The sequence below is a fragment of the Teleopsis dalmanni genome, chromosome 2, assembly GCF_002237135.1.
Source record: "Teleopsis dalmanni isolate 2A chromosome 2, ASM223713v2, whole genome shotgun sequence".
In the NCBI taxonomy this organism is placed as follows: domain Eukaryota; kingdom Metazoa; phylum Arthropoda; class Insecta; order Diptera; family Diopsidae; genus Teleopsis; species Teleopsis dalmanni.
In genome coordinates, this window is record NC_051847.1 from 137,233,397 (window position 1) to 137,252,292 (window position 18,896).

Sequence of the window (18,896 nt, forward strand, 5' to 3'; positions counted from 1 at the left end):
TTGTACATAATTTATCTAATTTTTGCTTTAATAGTAATCCGAAGTACAAGCGCTTTAAGAATTTGTAGTATTTTTGTTCCAACATTCTCTCAACCAACCTTGTTATTTCAGTTTGTCATTGAAAAAACATTAATCATCTTGCAATGGATTTCAACATTTCAAACCGTATCCCATTGGCAACGTACGTATCTGCAGAAAAAAGTGGATAAAAATTGTCAATCTGGAAAATGGCCAACAATCTGTTATCTTTGCTATTTGTTGCTGTTAAAGTGGCTGCCATCGTTGTTATTTGTGGTTTGGTCTATGCTGTTGGGCTATGTGTTTAGGAGCTGTCATTGTTGGCAATGTCAATCATCATCAGTCCTCGTTGTAGGCGTGTCACTAGTTTTGTCATCTGCAACGAGTCTCGTATATCATAAGCTTAATGTTATTTTTTTCTTTATTTTATGATGTTCTATGCTTTGGAAGTGAAATCCTATAGAGACTTGAAATGCATATTTTTATGCTTCCACATGCAGTTTACTTTTTGAAGCAACTGCCACTTATTTATGTGCATTTTTATGGCGTTGCATTATCCTGCATTTAATGGCAACCCTCAAGGTGTAGGGAAATTTTTTGCGTTTATAATGGCAAATTTTACTTCATAAGCAAATAAACAGTTTTTGTTTAATAAAATCTTCGGAAAATAAATTTCAACTTATTTTGCATTTTAATATTTGTTATTTATGATAGTTTTAGTTGTATAAGTGTTTATTACATTATTTTTATACATAAACATGTTTTCCTTTTTTTTAGCTCCATTCGGAGTATAGGAGCACTTATCGTTGGCATGAATTTACTGGAAACTCAAGGCCTGAGGTTGTCCGTCGGGCACCAGCGCCAAATCCAAATCAATTTGTTGGTAAGTTAAAGAAAGGCAACTAATAAAAAAGTCTTTAAATGTGCATTGATTTTTATGTTTGTTGTAATGTTTTTTTAATTAAAACTTGGGCGTATTACATAAAAGATTTTATTTTTGCTTTCGTAATTAAAAAACTTTTGTTTGAAGGTCAAAATGAAGAAATATTGTTTCAAATTTAAAACTCACATAAGTTATTTTAAGAAAAAAATTGTTTTCTTTAAATAAAATTTTAATTTTCAACTGCATTCGTTATGAATAGTAAAGTATGCGATATTTAAAAATTATATTTAATTACTGAAGAAACATATTAAAACTAATTAAATAAAAGAATCAAAATAATACAGAACCAAGAAGGTTATATAATACACTAGAGAGTTTTAATCAGAAGCTGGAAGTGCTTCTTCAAATGGTTAAGATCTATAATCACACTTCCGTAAGTGTCTTATGCTGTCTGCCGTAAGAAACATGATACATTACTAATAGGAAAAGAATTTTCAAAAGCAATAAGCTACATATAATGTATAGAATGAAGTAACTGAGAAGATGGGCTGGACAGGTACACGCAGATAATATTTCTTTAAAGGAAAATTGGACAATAAAATTGTATTAGAATCAAATAAAATTAAACTCCTTATTCACCCAAAGAAACATGAGATTCCACTTCTTTCTTCACATATGACACAATTACAATTTTCAAAGAGCCGTTATTTAGCGAATGATTTTGGTCAAGTTTTCTAATCTGAACAATTATTCCCTTTCCCTAAGTTACGTTATATGCTCTTATAGCTCAGTATTCGATATATCGGGCAAATAACTTGTTATATGCTCCGTTATATGTTTTTATATCTCAGTGTTCAATATATCGAGCAAATAACTTGTTTAGTTTTAAATTTATTAAATAAACAGCTATAACGCAACGTATACTTGTTATTATTACTTTTCATGTAAACATTTGCAAGTTTAAAGTGCAATGCCTTAAGAATAAAACTATATTGACATATTGCATGATAGATAAAGATTGGCAGAACAGTCGAATTTATAAAAATCTGTCCTGAAATCGCAGTTATTCGAAAATCGCAATAGTGCTGTATATTTGGTATTTTATAAAGTTTTGATATGTAATTTGTGAAGAAAGCATAATTACTTGGACTGCCTTTCAACTGTATTTCTTCAAACATACTGATGAAATAATTAAATACCAATACGGCTTTAAACAAAACCGAAGATCCTATAAGAAATAACCTATAAGAAATCTAACAAAACCCAAAGTATGTAGAATTATAGATTTCTTCAAAAAAAATGTTCTTCGATTTCATCTTCATGACATCTATTCGTGAAAATGTTGTTTTTAAGTATCTTTTTACGTTTTGGTAATGAGAAAAAGATACAGAGCGCCATATGTGAAGGTTATTATTCTATTATTACACAGAAACTGCTTAATATGTTTCACAGTTTCATCATTCATAGACGTGTTAGTATACAAAGATCTCCCATCATATTCAATGTGTTCTTAAGTTTTCTGAAAATTTTTGTACAATTCTTAAAGTCATTACTCTGAGATAAACTTCTTTAACATTTTAAATTTTAGGTCATACGATTCGTCTTATATCACACTCATTAGAAACTTTATCCATTCCTAAAATTTTCTAAACATACGATAGTATGTACTTCAAATACGGATATAGTCAGTTATTAAGTCAAGGAACTAAAGCATTTTACTGAGAATTGAAAATAACCTGAAAATATTTTTATATGGTTTTTTAAATTTAAACTAGTTATAAAAGTCTGTTTTTAACTCTCATTTTTTCGCTTTATTTCGTTTATTAAGTGCACACATTTAAAAAATCTTTCATTTCTTTTTATTTTATGATTTCTATTATAATTTTTTTCAATTCACAGGTCCAACAAATGAGCCACCATTGCCACGTCGGAAAAAATGTCCAGAATTAGCATATAAATCGCATGAATTTATAATAGGAACGGAATACACAGATGTGAATCGCGCAAACCGTTCAGCGAGGGTAAGTTTTAATTTAAATTGAACCCAAGGCAAAATTAAAAATTTGACAGAAATTTGCAACCAACAAAAAAAAAAAATAATTGGAAAAAACAGATTATTGAATAAGAAATTATCAGTGTAAATTTTTCATTTTAATTATGATAATTATTTACTTATCTCCAATAATATTTTGTAAAAGAGCATTTAATAAGTTTATATAATTATCGCTTTGCTGTGGCAAATAGCTTGAAATATTTGTTGCACTTCACCCATAAAATTAAGAAGTAATAAATTGATGTAAGCGTTCGTTACTCAGAAGTCTGATGTGGGAGACCATTAAATGCAACTGTCTTGTATAATAAGCCTTTGAAATTTATAAGATATCTCCGCAACGTTTTCTGTAAGCTGATAACACTATATGGTGTTATCGTTTCAGATCTGAGCGCGATCTGTTATCCAAATTGTTCAAATCAATTGTTTAAATTCTTTTAAATGTTCTGCGATGTGACGAAATCCTGATTTATTTATTTTATTTTAAAAAAATGCGTTAAAAGAAAACCCGTTTATTGCATCATCTTAGAACTACTTAAAAACTAACAGAAAAAGGAGATAAATATTGTATATTGGTCATTCTTTTACAAACCGGACAGATTTTTATCAAAAAATAACCTCATCGCCTCCGATTTGGTTGAAATTTTTTCATGAGATTCTTTCATAGAATAGGAAGACCCGTCCAACGGGAAAGAATTTTGTAATTATTTTCCTAGAAGATATGAACCCATGGGGTTTTGAGAATTGGCATTTTAGACACATTTTCAAATGGCCATATCTTAGGCTATATAAATGATAGAAACTTGAAACTTGTTTTCTTATTTTGTGAAAGGAGCTCATAAAAAACAAATTCAGTCAAATCGGAGATGATAACGTCAAACAGGTGTCCGATTTGTAAAAATTAAATTATTTATTAAACAATAAAGCGAAAAATTATTGCTACTGTTTGTTATTAATTGTTTGTCATAATTGTTATTACCGATTGTGCATTTATTTTTAAAACAAATTACGATTTTGAAGTTAAATTACCACTGTGGTCATAAAAGAAAATTTGCTAAAGGAGTTACTCGTACCAATGAACCTACATAAAATATTTCTATAAAAAATTTGCTAAAGCACTGGCATAATTATATAGCAATAAATGAGATCGATATTTACATCGACGACAATCATTTTGATTAATTGATATTTTTTTTTTATAAAGAATACTTTTTATATAGAATGCATAAATATTTCATTAGCATGATTTCACCTTTTACATGAACTCAATTCGGCTTAAATATCAAACAGGTTCCCTCGTCTGATTAGATGACTAATTTATAAGTGACGGTAGGTATTTGTCTACACCCAGACACTTCACATTAAAGAAATATATAAACATAAATTACTTTAAATATTTTCTATATATAATAAATTTATTAGTCTTAAAAGCCCTTGTAGTTATTCTTGAAGGTGTGACAAGATAAAAAATCTGTAACGGTTTTCTTTTTGGTGTTATTGTCAAAAAGTTGAAAGCAACAAAGCAAAGCGTTTTATTAATGATTGTAGTTTATTTACTTAAACGACAATATTTTCCTGTACGAACGTTAAAGCAATTTTCCGCCCTGCATTTCACCTTTCACCGGAAGTCTGACAAGGCACCATTTTATGCAGTTTTCAACTTCTGTTGATTTTACAAAAAGCGTCCAGTCATATGTTCTATGAGATTTTTTTACCGCGTTCAATAAGCGGCATTTGTTTGCATTTCTGAGCAAAAATAAAAGATGGAAAATATGAGAATATCAGAACTGTATGAAAAAAAACTTGAAACTCAGGCTTTTACAAAAAATTTATGCCTTGTTGGCATTTTAAAAACATGCATTTCCAGGGTTTATAAGTTTTTGTGTTTATTTTTTTAATATGCCGATTTCAAGTTGCTTTTAATGTAATATTTGACATTGAGCTTAACTTGTATATGAAGTGGCGAATACTTACAGAAAATGTTTCATGTCCTTATGGCATACATAACATATATGTGAGCACATATATAGTATGAAGTACATATATTGCATACTCATTGAATTTCTATATATTATATATGTGTTTATAAAAATATACAGAGTGAGTTCTAATTTTATGAATACGTGTAAAAATTATTTAAGTTCATTGTGTACTATTAGTTCCACCAAATGGAAATTCAATTCTCTTATTGAGATGCCCCGTGGAGGTATCAGTCTTATGGTAGGTTTGCCTCTAGGTTATTGGAGATTAGGTGACCATGTTGGAAGATTGAATCTTCTCTTCGGTCATACTTGTAGCAGCTGTGGGAAAGACAATGAAAATGCTTCATCTAACTTCATAAATGATTAGAAATTGTTGTATTGTGGGATAAGAAATCATTTTCGAATAGAAGAGGTGGTAATAGTGTTAAAATTTAAAAACTTAGAAATTTTATTTTTTTATAAAATATTATTGCCAACAAGAGGTTAGCTACACTAACCAAGAGGTTGTTAAACCAATTGATTTCCATCATTTAAATAAAGTTGAAGAGATCAGTTAAGCTTTATTTCATAGACACAGTATAATGAAAAGTATTTTGATCAAATTTGTTGAGAAAAAGCATATAATGCCATATAAAGCATTTTATTTGAAAAAGCAGCATTAAAATTATTTGTAATACTTTTTTAAATAATATTTTAAAGTGATCGCAAAGCACCTTATAAATACCGTTGAATATCATTTCTAAGTACTAGGCAATCTATTCGCTAGAAATAAATCTTATACTAACTATATAGCAGAGCACTGTTATAAGTGTATACTACAAAGATATTCGTCAAGCACTGAGCTGTGTACATCAAATAGTTAAAATAAATTAATCAATAAATTCTAGTGAATATTATTATTAAGTTAATTATAATAAGCAATAGTTGTATATTGAAGAAGTTTTTCATAGCGAGATATAATTAATTTTTAAAGCCAATTACAGTAAAGATAATTGGTGGGAGGATCTCATTTTGCAGTGTTATAAAACTTCTAAGTTGTTTTTTTTTTGCCATAATGCCAAAGCTGAGAGCCATATATCCAGAAAACTTTCCATATTTGATTACAGATGATCAATTTATGGTGCGTTTAAAGAAATACGTTTTTAATACTGCCTCATGTTTCTTCTTTTTAATCTTATCGGTGAGATATTTAAAAATACAAAAAATTCAACATAATTGAGGGCTACCCTCACTAACATTAAGAGCAAGATTTTTTTAGTTAAATCTATTTGACTTCTACATGAACCAATTATAAACAATTAAGCACAACTCCCGTTTAAATATTAAGTATAGTAAATACAAATCTGCTAAGATCTTGAGCTGCCTAAAAATGATATATGTCCAAATTAGTTAATTAATTATCAGAGATATGGTATTTACAAAATCAGTTTTCTATAAATTCTGGCGTTTGGAAATAAAATTAATTTAAAAACAATAACACAATTTGAGCATCTATAAATTTTAAATTGCCAGCTTTAAAAATTATATCAGGGTTCTTATGATGATACCCCCCATGCACAGCAAAATATTAGGTATACATGATAAATGGTTTAATTTTACATATAAAATATTATATTAGTATATTGTATTGAAACTTTATGCATTAAAACCCCATGGCTCTCTTAAAAGGTGATGGAGGAAGAAAAAAGGAATTTATTAGGGATATAAAATAATAATCAATTGTATTTTAAAGCTCAGTTTATAGAGGGTGAAATACTTAATAAAGAAAAGGAAGTACATAATATGTAATAAAAAAACATCAGTTGTCTAAATATTGCAAATAAAGACTGTTTCATTGGAGTTCTATGTAAGCATATAACCATTAACATGAGTGAAGGAGAAGCATTATTTAAAAAATGTGTTAATATTAATTGTATTAATTTATGGTTTTTCACCAAATAAATCATATAGGCATCAAATAGAATAATTTTTCATGTCCAATATGTCAAAAAGGTTGATAACGATAAAGAACTTTGCTCAGACATAGCCGTGCTAACACTTTGACAAATTATTCTGTACGTTAACAAAATTTGAATAAAAGTCGCATTTATATAGCTTAGGTTGACAAAGGACACACTATTTTCAATGCCTTTTATGTTCAAAAATTTCACTGTACCATATATGAAAATTTTGTTAGTTTATTCATGCATTTAGCTTGCGTAATCAGGAATTTAATTGACATTTGACATCAGTTTGCCTTGCCGACTAATGTTCATTAGGAACAGCGACAGAGACAGCAAAAAATACAAAAGTGAACTTTGACTTTCTGCATTGGTAACGCTTTTATAGATTTTTTTTCTTTTTTCTATGTTATACCATATATGTATAGAGAACTCTTGTTATTAATAAATTTTAATGACAGAATTTTTAATTAGTTCACAAATGCTACTAATTAAAATGTTTTCAATTATTTTTATTAAAAACTATAAAATTTATTTTTGCATTTTACAGTCTGAGGAACGTGGCACTCCATCACGTCGTAGTAAATCGGAGGGACCACCAGTTGTACCAAATGGTCGGGCTTATGCTATACCAACGGAGGTCGATGGACCAGCAACTAAACAGGTATATTAACGCGCATGATATATACGTGTTTGTATGCTTGTAGAGTGTCTATGTTTGTTATGTGCGTGATGTGAAATATGTTGCATTAGATAAAGGGAAATATTATATTATATGTTACAATGAATTATATTATTGATATTAGATATACATATAATTATTTAATTGTTATTATTTAAAATAATAGCTAATATGATATGACTTCAGAACTCTTAAGATATTCAAATTTTTTATTATTTATATATTAAAAAGTACTAAAACTATTTAGTTCTCTTGATAATACAATAGTTAGACATTTTGTATTTAGTATTTAAATCGATTTTGTTATAGACAAGAAACATTGAAACATAGAAACATTGTTATATTGAAATACTGACACATATAATAAGCTCAATGCTAAATAGCGTGAATTCAACAATCATCATAGACGAAGTTTTTGAAACAGTTAAAGAAAGATATTTATATCAGTTGTGAACGTATTACAAAAATATATTACGAAACTTTAATTTACGAATTTTAGAATCTTTGAAAATCGTTTATTGGCTTGTAAACATTTTAAATAACCGTTTTTTATCCAAAGTTACCTAAAGTAGTTATTATCATGCTTGATATGTTTCATCGCTTCAAAGTGAAGAATATAATTGAACATACATATCTATATTAAGCAGTAAAGTAATAAGTAAAACTCGGACTTACTTTTTTCAAAAAATTTTGTATTATTACGGTTTTCAAGCAATATCTTAAAGCTCGGTATATCTCGAAGTATACTCGAATATTGAACATTTAGATTGAACTGCTTTAAGTTGTTGAGTTGCTCGGACAGCTCATTTGCTTAATATTTCCTTTAACTTTCATTTTGTTTTATGCATATGATATTACAGCAAGTGCTCGTACAGATAATGATATTCGAATATTTATGAAACAATTGGCTTTGCTCGTGCATTTGGAATACTCGAACATCAAAATGTTCAGACATAAATAACGTTTCAAATACAACTTCCTAGAATGCTTTATAGTATTTCAGTTCGTTTAATTCATTGGAAGTTAAGGAAAATATTATTGTATTTTATATTTAGTGAAAGTTATTTTTGTTAAAAGTTGCATGATATTTAAAAATTCTTTTGAAATATTTTATGCATGAATGTACTTTTAAGATTATATAGAAAAAAGTTTTTAACAAAACTTTTACTTCCAAAATACAAGGATTATATTATGATCATATGTAGTTTTCGCATTGTAGAAAAAGCTTTTACCAACAATACGAAAAGAAAAAAGCATTTTATTTGATATAAGTTTATGTCTGCAAAGTACACTGAAAACAATTTTCTAGTAACTTCTTTATGCTGCGTTCTTACATTCATTCTTCGTATTCCATTCGAATATGAACTGAGCATCTATTACAAGATAATGCCCAAGAAAAATGGCTGTTGGAAAAAGTGGAGCAACATAATCATTCATATGAATTTTTTATTACAAATTGAAGATTGCTGATTACATATGAAATCTATTTGAAGCAGTATTCAATTTCAACTTGCCAACATGAATCATTGCCGCTTATTTCAGTGCAGTTCGATTCTGTCTGGGCTGAGTTTCGTTTTGATTTACATTTTTATTTTGTGCCATTTCCACTGCACTTCACGTCTGTTGCATAATTTTACTTTTCTGAGTGGAGTTTTTCGCCTTGCATACACTTTCAGCGCACTTCACTTTATTGCCAATATGCAACATTATTTGCAACTGGCAACATACACCACACACTCCACACTCCATGCGACCATTTCGAGTAGGAAATGTGTATGTTAAAAAAATGTTGGTGCACTCGACCTATATTTAAATTTTTAATCTACTACAAAACTCTTCAGCATTTACATAAGTTGCTCTGTTAGGTTCTTTCCTTTCTGTTGCTTAGTGCTTTATTGCGGCATTTAATAAATGGCTATGATGTGAAACTTCATTTTATTTACATTTGTTGGCCATTTTATAAAAACTTATATTTGCATAAGGAAAAAATTTAATAGTTGAACATTTTAGTAAAGTTCAATAGTTTATTTGAGTTTATTTAATAGTTGTTATTTAAACCGTAGCACTTGTGTTAAGCATTTATGGAGCTACAAACGTTGTTTGCATAATTAGCAAATATTTTTTTTAAACTTTAATTTATTATTTATATAATATTTAAATATATAAACACTTTTATTTATTATAAAAATAAATTAAAAAATATTTACTATAATACGAGTATATATAAGGAAGTATTATATAAGGAAATGAACTATTAGGCAAAAAAATATTGTAAATATGTCATAAAAATCCAGTGTTTTTTATGTATAATATGATATATAATTATTTATTTAATATAATATAAATAATTATTTATATATTTTTTGACTAATTTAATAGATTGTTGTTCTTTCTTCAAAATTTTAAAATTATGTGAAATGTAACAATTTACAGATGTTTAAGACTTCGGCTCAAGTTGCTAAAATATTTTTATAAGAATTATATAAATATTCTATTAAGCATACAATTTTTAAGTAATTCCATATATATCTCTTTAACAAATAAGTTTTCAGTCGAAATAGTGATAGTGATAATGATAGTAATTATTTTATATTCCACTATTATGTATTGATCTATAAAAATAGCAATTAAACTATGTTTTTATATATTTTTTATTTAATTAAGCTGTTGATTACAACTCCTAAAAATAATTAATCATAAGTTAAATAATATATATGCAGTCTTATAATATTCCATATTCCACTTTGATAAAGTAATTATTTTCTAATAAAGATGTAGTTTACTTTGAAAAAGTATTTAAATACAAAGATTTATATTTAATCCAGAGAGTTTTGTGACTGATTATACTAAATACAGAGATATATACAGAGATATATATTAAATGATATAATAATAAATATTGAGAGGAACTTTATTGATTATTTTTTTTTGATTTTTGTAAGTTGAAATTTTTGCTAGTTAAAATTTTTTAATAGCACTTCTGTCAATAATAGAAATTAAATACATATTAAATATTATATCTACTGGAGAGTTCGTTCTATTTAGAAAACAAAACATATCCTTAATATAATATTTTGCAAAATATAATTTTCGTCATTACTAATGATTTTTTGTCTTACTGACCATCATGGTACCATTTTTACTGTATTTGACTTATTTTATTTACAAAACATTTCTAACTTTTTATATGATACTCGCTAATGAAAATTATTATTTATTTACACATCAGCTGAATGCTCCAGAATGCTCCAATGGGCAAAGGGTCAGTTATCTCAAGTTTCAAACACGAACTTTAAAAATCTTACAATCTCTATTTAATTTTAAATTCAACTTAGAAAAAAGAACTTAATAATTATGTTACATATTTTCAAAATTTCATTTAACTTAAATTAAATGCGTATTTGTAAAACGTGAGGTACAGCTTTAATAATTTTTTTTTAAATAATGCTATCGGGTGAATTTTCCTTTTTAAATAAAATTTCGTGATAAACTGAATCAAATAAAAATTAGAAAACTTTCTACGTATATTTTGGAAATTTTGTGTTATTAACGATTAATACAACTAAGTAACTAATTATGATTATAATTTTATTTATTTGTTTACTAAAAGTTCAAATTATAATCTCTCCCATTTACACAGCCAGAGATATGAGATATTTATATATCTATATCATCTATATCTCTTACGAAAAAAATTTTATAATTCTTTCCAGAGGAACGAGTGTTTTTATTTACATAAAAAAGTTCATAAAAATTTGTAGCCAACTCTAAGGATATGAGATCATAACCGGTAGCACTTTTAAAATAATGAGCTATAATATACAAGTGAAGTGATTAACGATAAATTAATTTAATTTTCAAGTTATTAATTATTGGCATACGTTAAAATAAAAGCAAACTTATAGAGATAGGACAAGATTTATATTAATAGTTAATGTCTGTATAAATCGTTTTGAAAAATTTTGTGCCTTTACTTATATATTTAATTTGAACCCCAATTTTGTTAATAAAGTTCTGTACTTTATATTTTGGTATTCATATTTTTGGAATTTTTTAATAAATTAAAAATTATGTATTCTTTTATTGATCATTACTCAACTAAGCTAAATTATTCTTAATTAAGAAAGGTCGCTATATAATATGGAGTTTCTTTTCTGAGTTCAATTCAAAACAACTAATTAGACTTAGCACTTTCAAATATTTAAGTTAAGTACAGTAAGTTAGACTTTAACAAAATATTGTACAAGACTATTTGTATACACTATTTGTTTAACAAAATATATATAAATATTAATTTAAAATTTTATAAATCTTTTAACGAACTGTGAATATATTGGTAAGAGTATAGTACTTAGTCCCATGAGATTCTGACATTCTCGAAACATATAGAACGATGATATGGTATATATTAATCATGTGTTATGATTTTACATATTATTACATTTTGTATATTGTATATAAAATTAATAAATTATATATATATATAATTGTATATATGTAACTATGCATGATGTACACCAGTAATATATATATATATATATATACACCTTAAAAGTGAGAAGTTATAAATCTAAATAAATTTTCATATAATAAAAATTTAAATAAGTTTAATAATTATATATAAAATTTACAACACATACTTGTATTTTGTGTTTCCTTTTCTTTCCATCTTTCCGTCTTTCTGTTTCTGTTTCCGTTTCTGTTTCTCTTTTTCTATATCCTTTCTCTCTTTTTCTCTTATTATTATATATACACATACGAAATTCATATATTATATTAATTTAACTTGATAATTATGATATTATGAAAAAAAAAACATTTTTTAATTATTTTTCTCCACGTATATTTTTCTTGTTATTGTTCTTCTCTTTTGCAGGCGGGTGAGTCAAATGGCTTATTCAAAAAGACAATCTCAAAATTGAGCACAGAATATCGTTTGCAATTCGTTTGGCCAAATGTCCGTAGAATAAAGGACAAAGAGTCAAACGATGCAGCGGATCACCCGAAAAAATCAATATCAATGGGTGCTATCAGATCAAATCAACAAAAATATCAGCAACAACAAACAATGGCAGCGATGCCAACGGTTCATAAAAAACGTACAACAAATCAAAAAGAAGGTGCGACAACAAATTGTCGCTAAAATAGCAATTAATTTATTTTTCATTTAAATAGTTTTAATAATAATTTTGTTTATTAATTCATTTGATTTTCTGATATTTAATTAACTTTTAATGAGTTCTCTTAATAACTGTAACGTAATGGTTATTCTACTAATTTGTACGTTTGTCCAGAAAGTGATTACAGTAAAGTTGAAATGATTTTTTTTATTAAATAACGCGTTTCATTATATAATTAAAATATTAATACGCGCTTTCCTTATTTTAAAATAATAATATTTTTTTAAATATTTATAGTAATGCTTCAGTAAACGCACATAAAATTAGTTAATTAATAATTTCAATTAAATTTGTTTATTTTGAAAAGAAAAAATAAAACGCGCTTAGTTCAATTTTTCATATAGAAAACTTAAAAAATTCACTTGAATACGTAAAAGTTTTTTATGTACACGTCGCCATTAAAATTTGTTGTCAAAATTTAGTTAAAATAAATAAAAAAAATATATAAAAATATTACATAAAAAAGTTCATGATAAGCTAAAAATATTAGAAAAAAAAATGTTAGTAAAATAATTTTTTTTTACATTTAAATTTGCATTAAAGTACGTAAAAGCGATAATTTTACAAATAAATAAATATAGAATATGTCTAAGAAGTATCTAGATCACTTTCTACATAGATTTTTACTAACATTTTTTTCTAATTTAGTGTAAGAATTAATCTTTTATATTTTAGTCTAATTTTGGGTTTCGTATTATTTTAGTTTGCTGTGCAAAATTTCTTAGCTTTTTATACTTTCAACTTATTTAACAAATATCTCAAAAATTTTAACAAGTTTTTTATATAGAACGAAATTAAACAAAATTACTTAAAAAAAGTACGTAAGTTCTTTTGAAAATGACGTAAGTGTTTAAGCATCGATTAGACATATTTTAGTTTTTTATATGATTTTTTGTTTAATTTTTCTGAAACTAATTATACTGAAAATTTTGAAAAGGTATTTTAAAGAAGATTTGATGTTTAAAATGTAAATTTAAGTAAATATATTAGAAAACGTAATGAATAATATAATAGAAGGGCATATTTTAAAAATAGAAGCAGTCTGATAACAAGAATACAAAAAATTGTTAACCCTTAATACGACCATTTTTTTTATTGTTATTATTATTATTATTAAAGCTTTGACGTGAAATCGCCCAATGGCCGTTACTGCGGCCAGAAGAGTCCTATTGTAACAATTTCAATAATGATTACACAAAGCCTTTAATGTTTTGTGAACAAAGTCCAGAACTAAATCTAGAGAAGAGCTCTTAATCTGTTTTGGTGACAGAAATTCCATATGAAACAAGTTTCTTCTGTGCGTTATTAAAACTGGACAGTCACAAAGAATATGCAAAGTAGTTTCCTCATCTTCGAGACATGATCTCCATTCCGTATTAGCAGATAATCGTAGTTTATGAAGGTGATATATCAGGCCATAGTTCATTGTTAGTTTAAATTCTAAAAATATCTCTAAACCAGGTAAAGAATCATAATCTTAAAAAGAAAACATCAAACTCCTAAATTCTTAATTACTTTAAATTTATGGCTGTTATTTTAAAATCTAAAAAAATTCTTATCATTTATTGATGCAATTAAAGTTTACATTAAAAATATAACTCTAAGTTGCACTACTAAATTGAATTCATTAAAAAGTAAACTTCTTCGTTCATAAAACAAACAAAATACTCAAATAATCAGCAAACAGCAGTAAAAATTAAAAAGAAAATAATAAATAAAAATGTAGAAGCTAACTGCACTAAAATTCTGACACAAATCATTAAAATTACTTATTAAAGTTTTTTAGTAAGATAATAGAAATATCACTTTATATATTATCTCATATTTATGTATAGAGCAATAAAGTAAATTCAAGGTGCCAGCTAACAGCACCAAGACGAACAAATCAAGTAAAAATGAAAATAACATCCTTACAAAAAAGCATTAAAGAAGAGCAAAAGTTCTAGACAGACTAAATAACGCCAAAAACGTTTGTTCGTTAAAAGCTTTGGCTAACAACACCAAAAATAAGCAAAAGTTTTGATAAATATCAAAATACTAAAAAAAAAGCTGGAGACGACTGAAAAATTATTTAATAAATTAATAAATTTCTGAATAGTCTATACAGTTTCTTTTCAGTTGTATACATTAAAGATTTACAGTGTTAAAAAGTAAAATTTCATTAAAATTTGTTTGGGAAAACCTTTATAAAAGTATAAAAGTTAACCTTAATAGTTTTTTTCGTAAATTAATGTATTATAATATGTGATAAAGTTAAAATATCAGTAATGGCATTATTTATGATGAAAATAAGGTGTCATCAATATAATCACCTTATGATGTTATGTACTCAATGATATCTAATTGTAGCAAATGAACAAACAAAATTATCTTTACAATGCTCTATTTGTTGCCTCAGAATGATTTCTAGCCGTACGGTGCGGTACACAGATCTTAGATCAGTCATCGAATAATCACGAAGCTTTTGAGGAATACATAAATTAGTCAGTGAGAAGGGTGGGACTCTGTAAAAACCCGCCTAGCTATCAAAGAGTCAAAGTGCCCAGATGTACTCGGAAAAGCCAACATGAACATAAATATAAAGAATAGTACTGTAGCTTTAACAATAAAAAAATTATAATAGTGGTTATAATTCCATAAGATACGTCTTATAAGCCTATTCTAATTAAAAACAATGCCTAGTGCTTTGGTTGTTATCTTCTAAACAAACCAGAAGCAAGAAAAACTTAAGCATTGAACACCAAGACTTTCAAGCAGTTTTGGCTACTTTTATTAAAACACGCTGTCATTTTTTTTAATTTGATTTATTCAAAGTTCTAAGCCTGGTATTTATAAACTAACAAACATTTCTAAAGACTACTGATGAGTGTTTGACAATACTTGAAATAGCCGAAAAAAATTCAATTTAATATTGTTTAAAAACAACACTACAATTACAATTTTCTTTGACTGGAAAACTATAGCTTAACTAACAACGTAGCTTCAAAATATCTTTAAGGTTAATACCTTTTTTAGTTAGTTGTTAATTTCCTACAATATGTTGTTTTTGATACATAGTGTATGATGTAAAAATTCAATTTTGTCGAAAATATAAACATATCTCTTTATTATATTATTATTATTTCCATACTCCATTAGTAGCTTAGGAAGTCTACAGAAGTTTTTCACTGGTTTCTATTTTGTGCTATTGCTCTCAACTCGTTAAACGATGTGCCCGTCTTCTGCTAAACTGTCCTTCTCCAGGTCATTGCTGGTCTGCCTCTGCGCCTAGTCCCCTGGGATTTCCAAGTAGGTGCAGTATGCACGATATCTTCATAAGGCTAACGCAGTGTGTGTCCAATTCAACCCTACTTCATTCTTATTATCTCGCTGTTTATGTTTATTTGGTGCGTTCTTCTTCATTGATAAATGATTGCAGTCTTCTTTCGATTTCGGAGTTAGCAAGACAGGTTTCCGATCCATATCGGCATACCGATTTCTATCTTGGTGTTGGTACGTATATTGTAAGCCCGCCATATGTTGCGCAACCTAGCAAATGATATTTCCGCTTTAATGTCCTTTTACGCATTCCCATCCACCGAGAGAATACTCCCTAAGTAAGTAAAGCTTCGGTGACTACGATGTGATGTCCATTGGTTGTAAAGCGAGTTGAATTTTCTCTTTAATTGAAACATTTTCGTTAAACTTAAAATTAATGATAAAAAGTGATGAAAAAACACATAAAGATATTAAAAACAAAATATTTTCAGTATAATTTAGTTACATCAAAAATAAATTTTTATGAAAGAAGTTTAAGTGTTAGCATGTATCTTAGAATTTCATATTTTGAATTTTTTTTTTAGTGGTTTCTTATAAAAGAATTTTTTGGTTCAAATGCAATAGTGTTCAAGGCATGAATTTATCATTCATGAACATTTACTAACAAAATCATTAACCTTAATTAATAAATTCATTAAAAAATATTATTAAGTTTTTAACAGTCAACAAAAAATATCAAAAAGAGTATTATATATTTTTTTATATTAATAGTGACGATACAAATTCATATATAGAATCAGCAAATTTATAAAATAAATATTTGCTTTAATCCCTTCAAAAAAAAAAAAGTCAAAAATTTGTAAAAACTTCAATAAAATTGGCGTAAAAATTGCACATTTTTTGCTTAGTTTAAGTGCAAAGACTAGATGTAGTTCTTTGTTGTGCGAAGACTTACAAGCCAAGCTTTAAACTAAATTATCCCAATTGTAAAAATGAAATTATGAAAATTGTAAATAAATAACAATTTATTTGCTTTTTTTACAAGACACTTGCTGCATTCAAATCATTATTAAATGAAAAAAAAATTTATTGGTTAAAATTTCGTTCTATATTTTATTTTTAATTTTCTTCACGACTTACATGCAGACAGACACTAATAAATTTCTTATCATGCTGAGCTTAAAGGGCATAAAAGGTCAATGTGAAAAATGTTAAAAAATGTAATTATATTTTTTATATACAATACATTTATAAATGAAAAAAAAAAATTAAATTGTGCAGTATTTTTACTGCCATTTGTTTTACAGATTTTTATGCCTTTTTCGCAATTATCCTTGCAAGCGCCACACTCTTCAGTTGTAGGATATTTTTTTTGTGCTCTTGCTGTTAAAGTTTTAATTTCCATTTAAATCTTCAATTGAATTGCCTTTTACAAAGAAATTATTATGGTTTCTAATGTTATACTAACACCTCAACTAACATTTAAGTACTATAATCTTAAGCACACTGTTCACTTAGCGAATCTCTCACCAAAATCAACTAATATCAAAATCCATCAAATTTTTTTCTACTTTAATAAGATTGTACAAAAAAGTAATTTAACATATCAAATGGAACAAAATTCAATTTTATGTGTGCTTTCAGCTACACTACATGAGTTGGAGCCACTGGTTAGCGATGCTGAAGATAGAAAACCCGTTGAAAAGTATGAAAACAAATTATATTTATTCCTTTTAGTTTCAAACAGAGTTGGGATACAATTAATTACAATTACTGTCACATTTAATGTGTTTTCAAATTTATAAATAATATAGACGAAGTGAGCTTTAAAAATTATCGTTCTATAAAATGAAACATAGATGATATTTCAGTCATGATATAGTAAATAAAGTAGTATACGTGTAATATACCTTATACCTTACTAGGTTACCGGTGCTAACGGCGAAATTTCAAGAAATTCGCTTGATAGACGCCATGGTATACAGGTATAACCTTTTCTTCATTTAGAATATTTTAAATATGTGAAGGATGTGTGTTTGCTGGGTCACAGAAGCAGAGATCTCCAACATACCGTAGATAGTCTAAATCGTAACGCCGGGTAGCAGGTTTGGAAATAAACACGTATAAAACGGTTGTCATGTCCAGTGGATACTGCGCTGTAACAAATTCTTTAATAGCTGTTGAGAACATAAATATAAATGTTGTACACTTCAGCACATATTTGGGCAGCGTAATTACTAACGTCTGCATTTGGCCAACTACAAAACATTTGGAGGTCAAATCAACTAAGCGTCAGAACAAAACGTCGAATATTTAAATTAAATGTTGTGTCTGTACTTTTGTATGGGTACGAAACATGGAAGTTTACTAGATCCATCAATTCGCGAACCCAAGTTTTCATAAACAAATATCTAAGACGCATCTTCAAAATATGGTGGCCAGAACGCATCTCTAACGCGAAATTGTAGATAAGAGCGAACATACGAAGCTTCGAGAGCAAAATCAAAAAACGAAAATGGCAATGGATCTAAAGTGGAACCTGCAAAGCAGTCGCCGGCCATGGCAAAGGACGATCTGTGCCGAACTAACATCATCGCGCTACTCATGGAACGACATCTGCACTGCAACTCCAAATAGAAGGTTATAGATATTGCCTAACAAAATCTGAGTTAGGACTATATTATGTAGAGTGCCTCGTGAACGGCCTGAGTAAAATTGTTATTTTTAATGCAGATTATAAAATTGAGAGTGTGAGAAAAAACAATATGTCGGTTCAAATTTCGGCATGAGAGGCGAGGCTATATATACCTCGTCACTTAGGCAAAGGAGTATTGTCCAATAATAAAAGTCAGAATTTGCGCCTTAAGAAAATTACTACAATTTTAATATGTTTTGGAGAAAAA

At 27.3% G+C, this 18,896-nt stretch overlaps 1 protein-coding gene across 1 annotated transcript in view; it reads left to right on the forward strand.

Moving 5' to 3' along the window:
- Positions 1–227: 227 nt before the first annotated feature.
- Positions 228–18,896, forward strand: part of LOC119675796 (mucin-5AC-like) — a gene marked incomplete at its 3' end in the record, with an annotated part of 37,529 nt that continues 18,860 nt past the window's right edge. Inside the window, 6 exon segments of the mRNA XM_038087008.1 lie at positions 228–299; positions 796–901; positions 2,801–2,922; positions 7,424–7,537; positions 12,432–12,675; positions 17,638–17,698. Coding sequence (XP_037942936.1) covers positions 228–299; positions 796–901; positions 2,801–2,922; positions 7,424–7,537; positions 12,432–12,675; positions 17,638–17,698 — 719 coding nt within the window.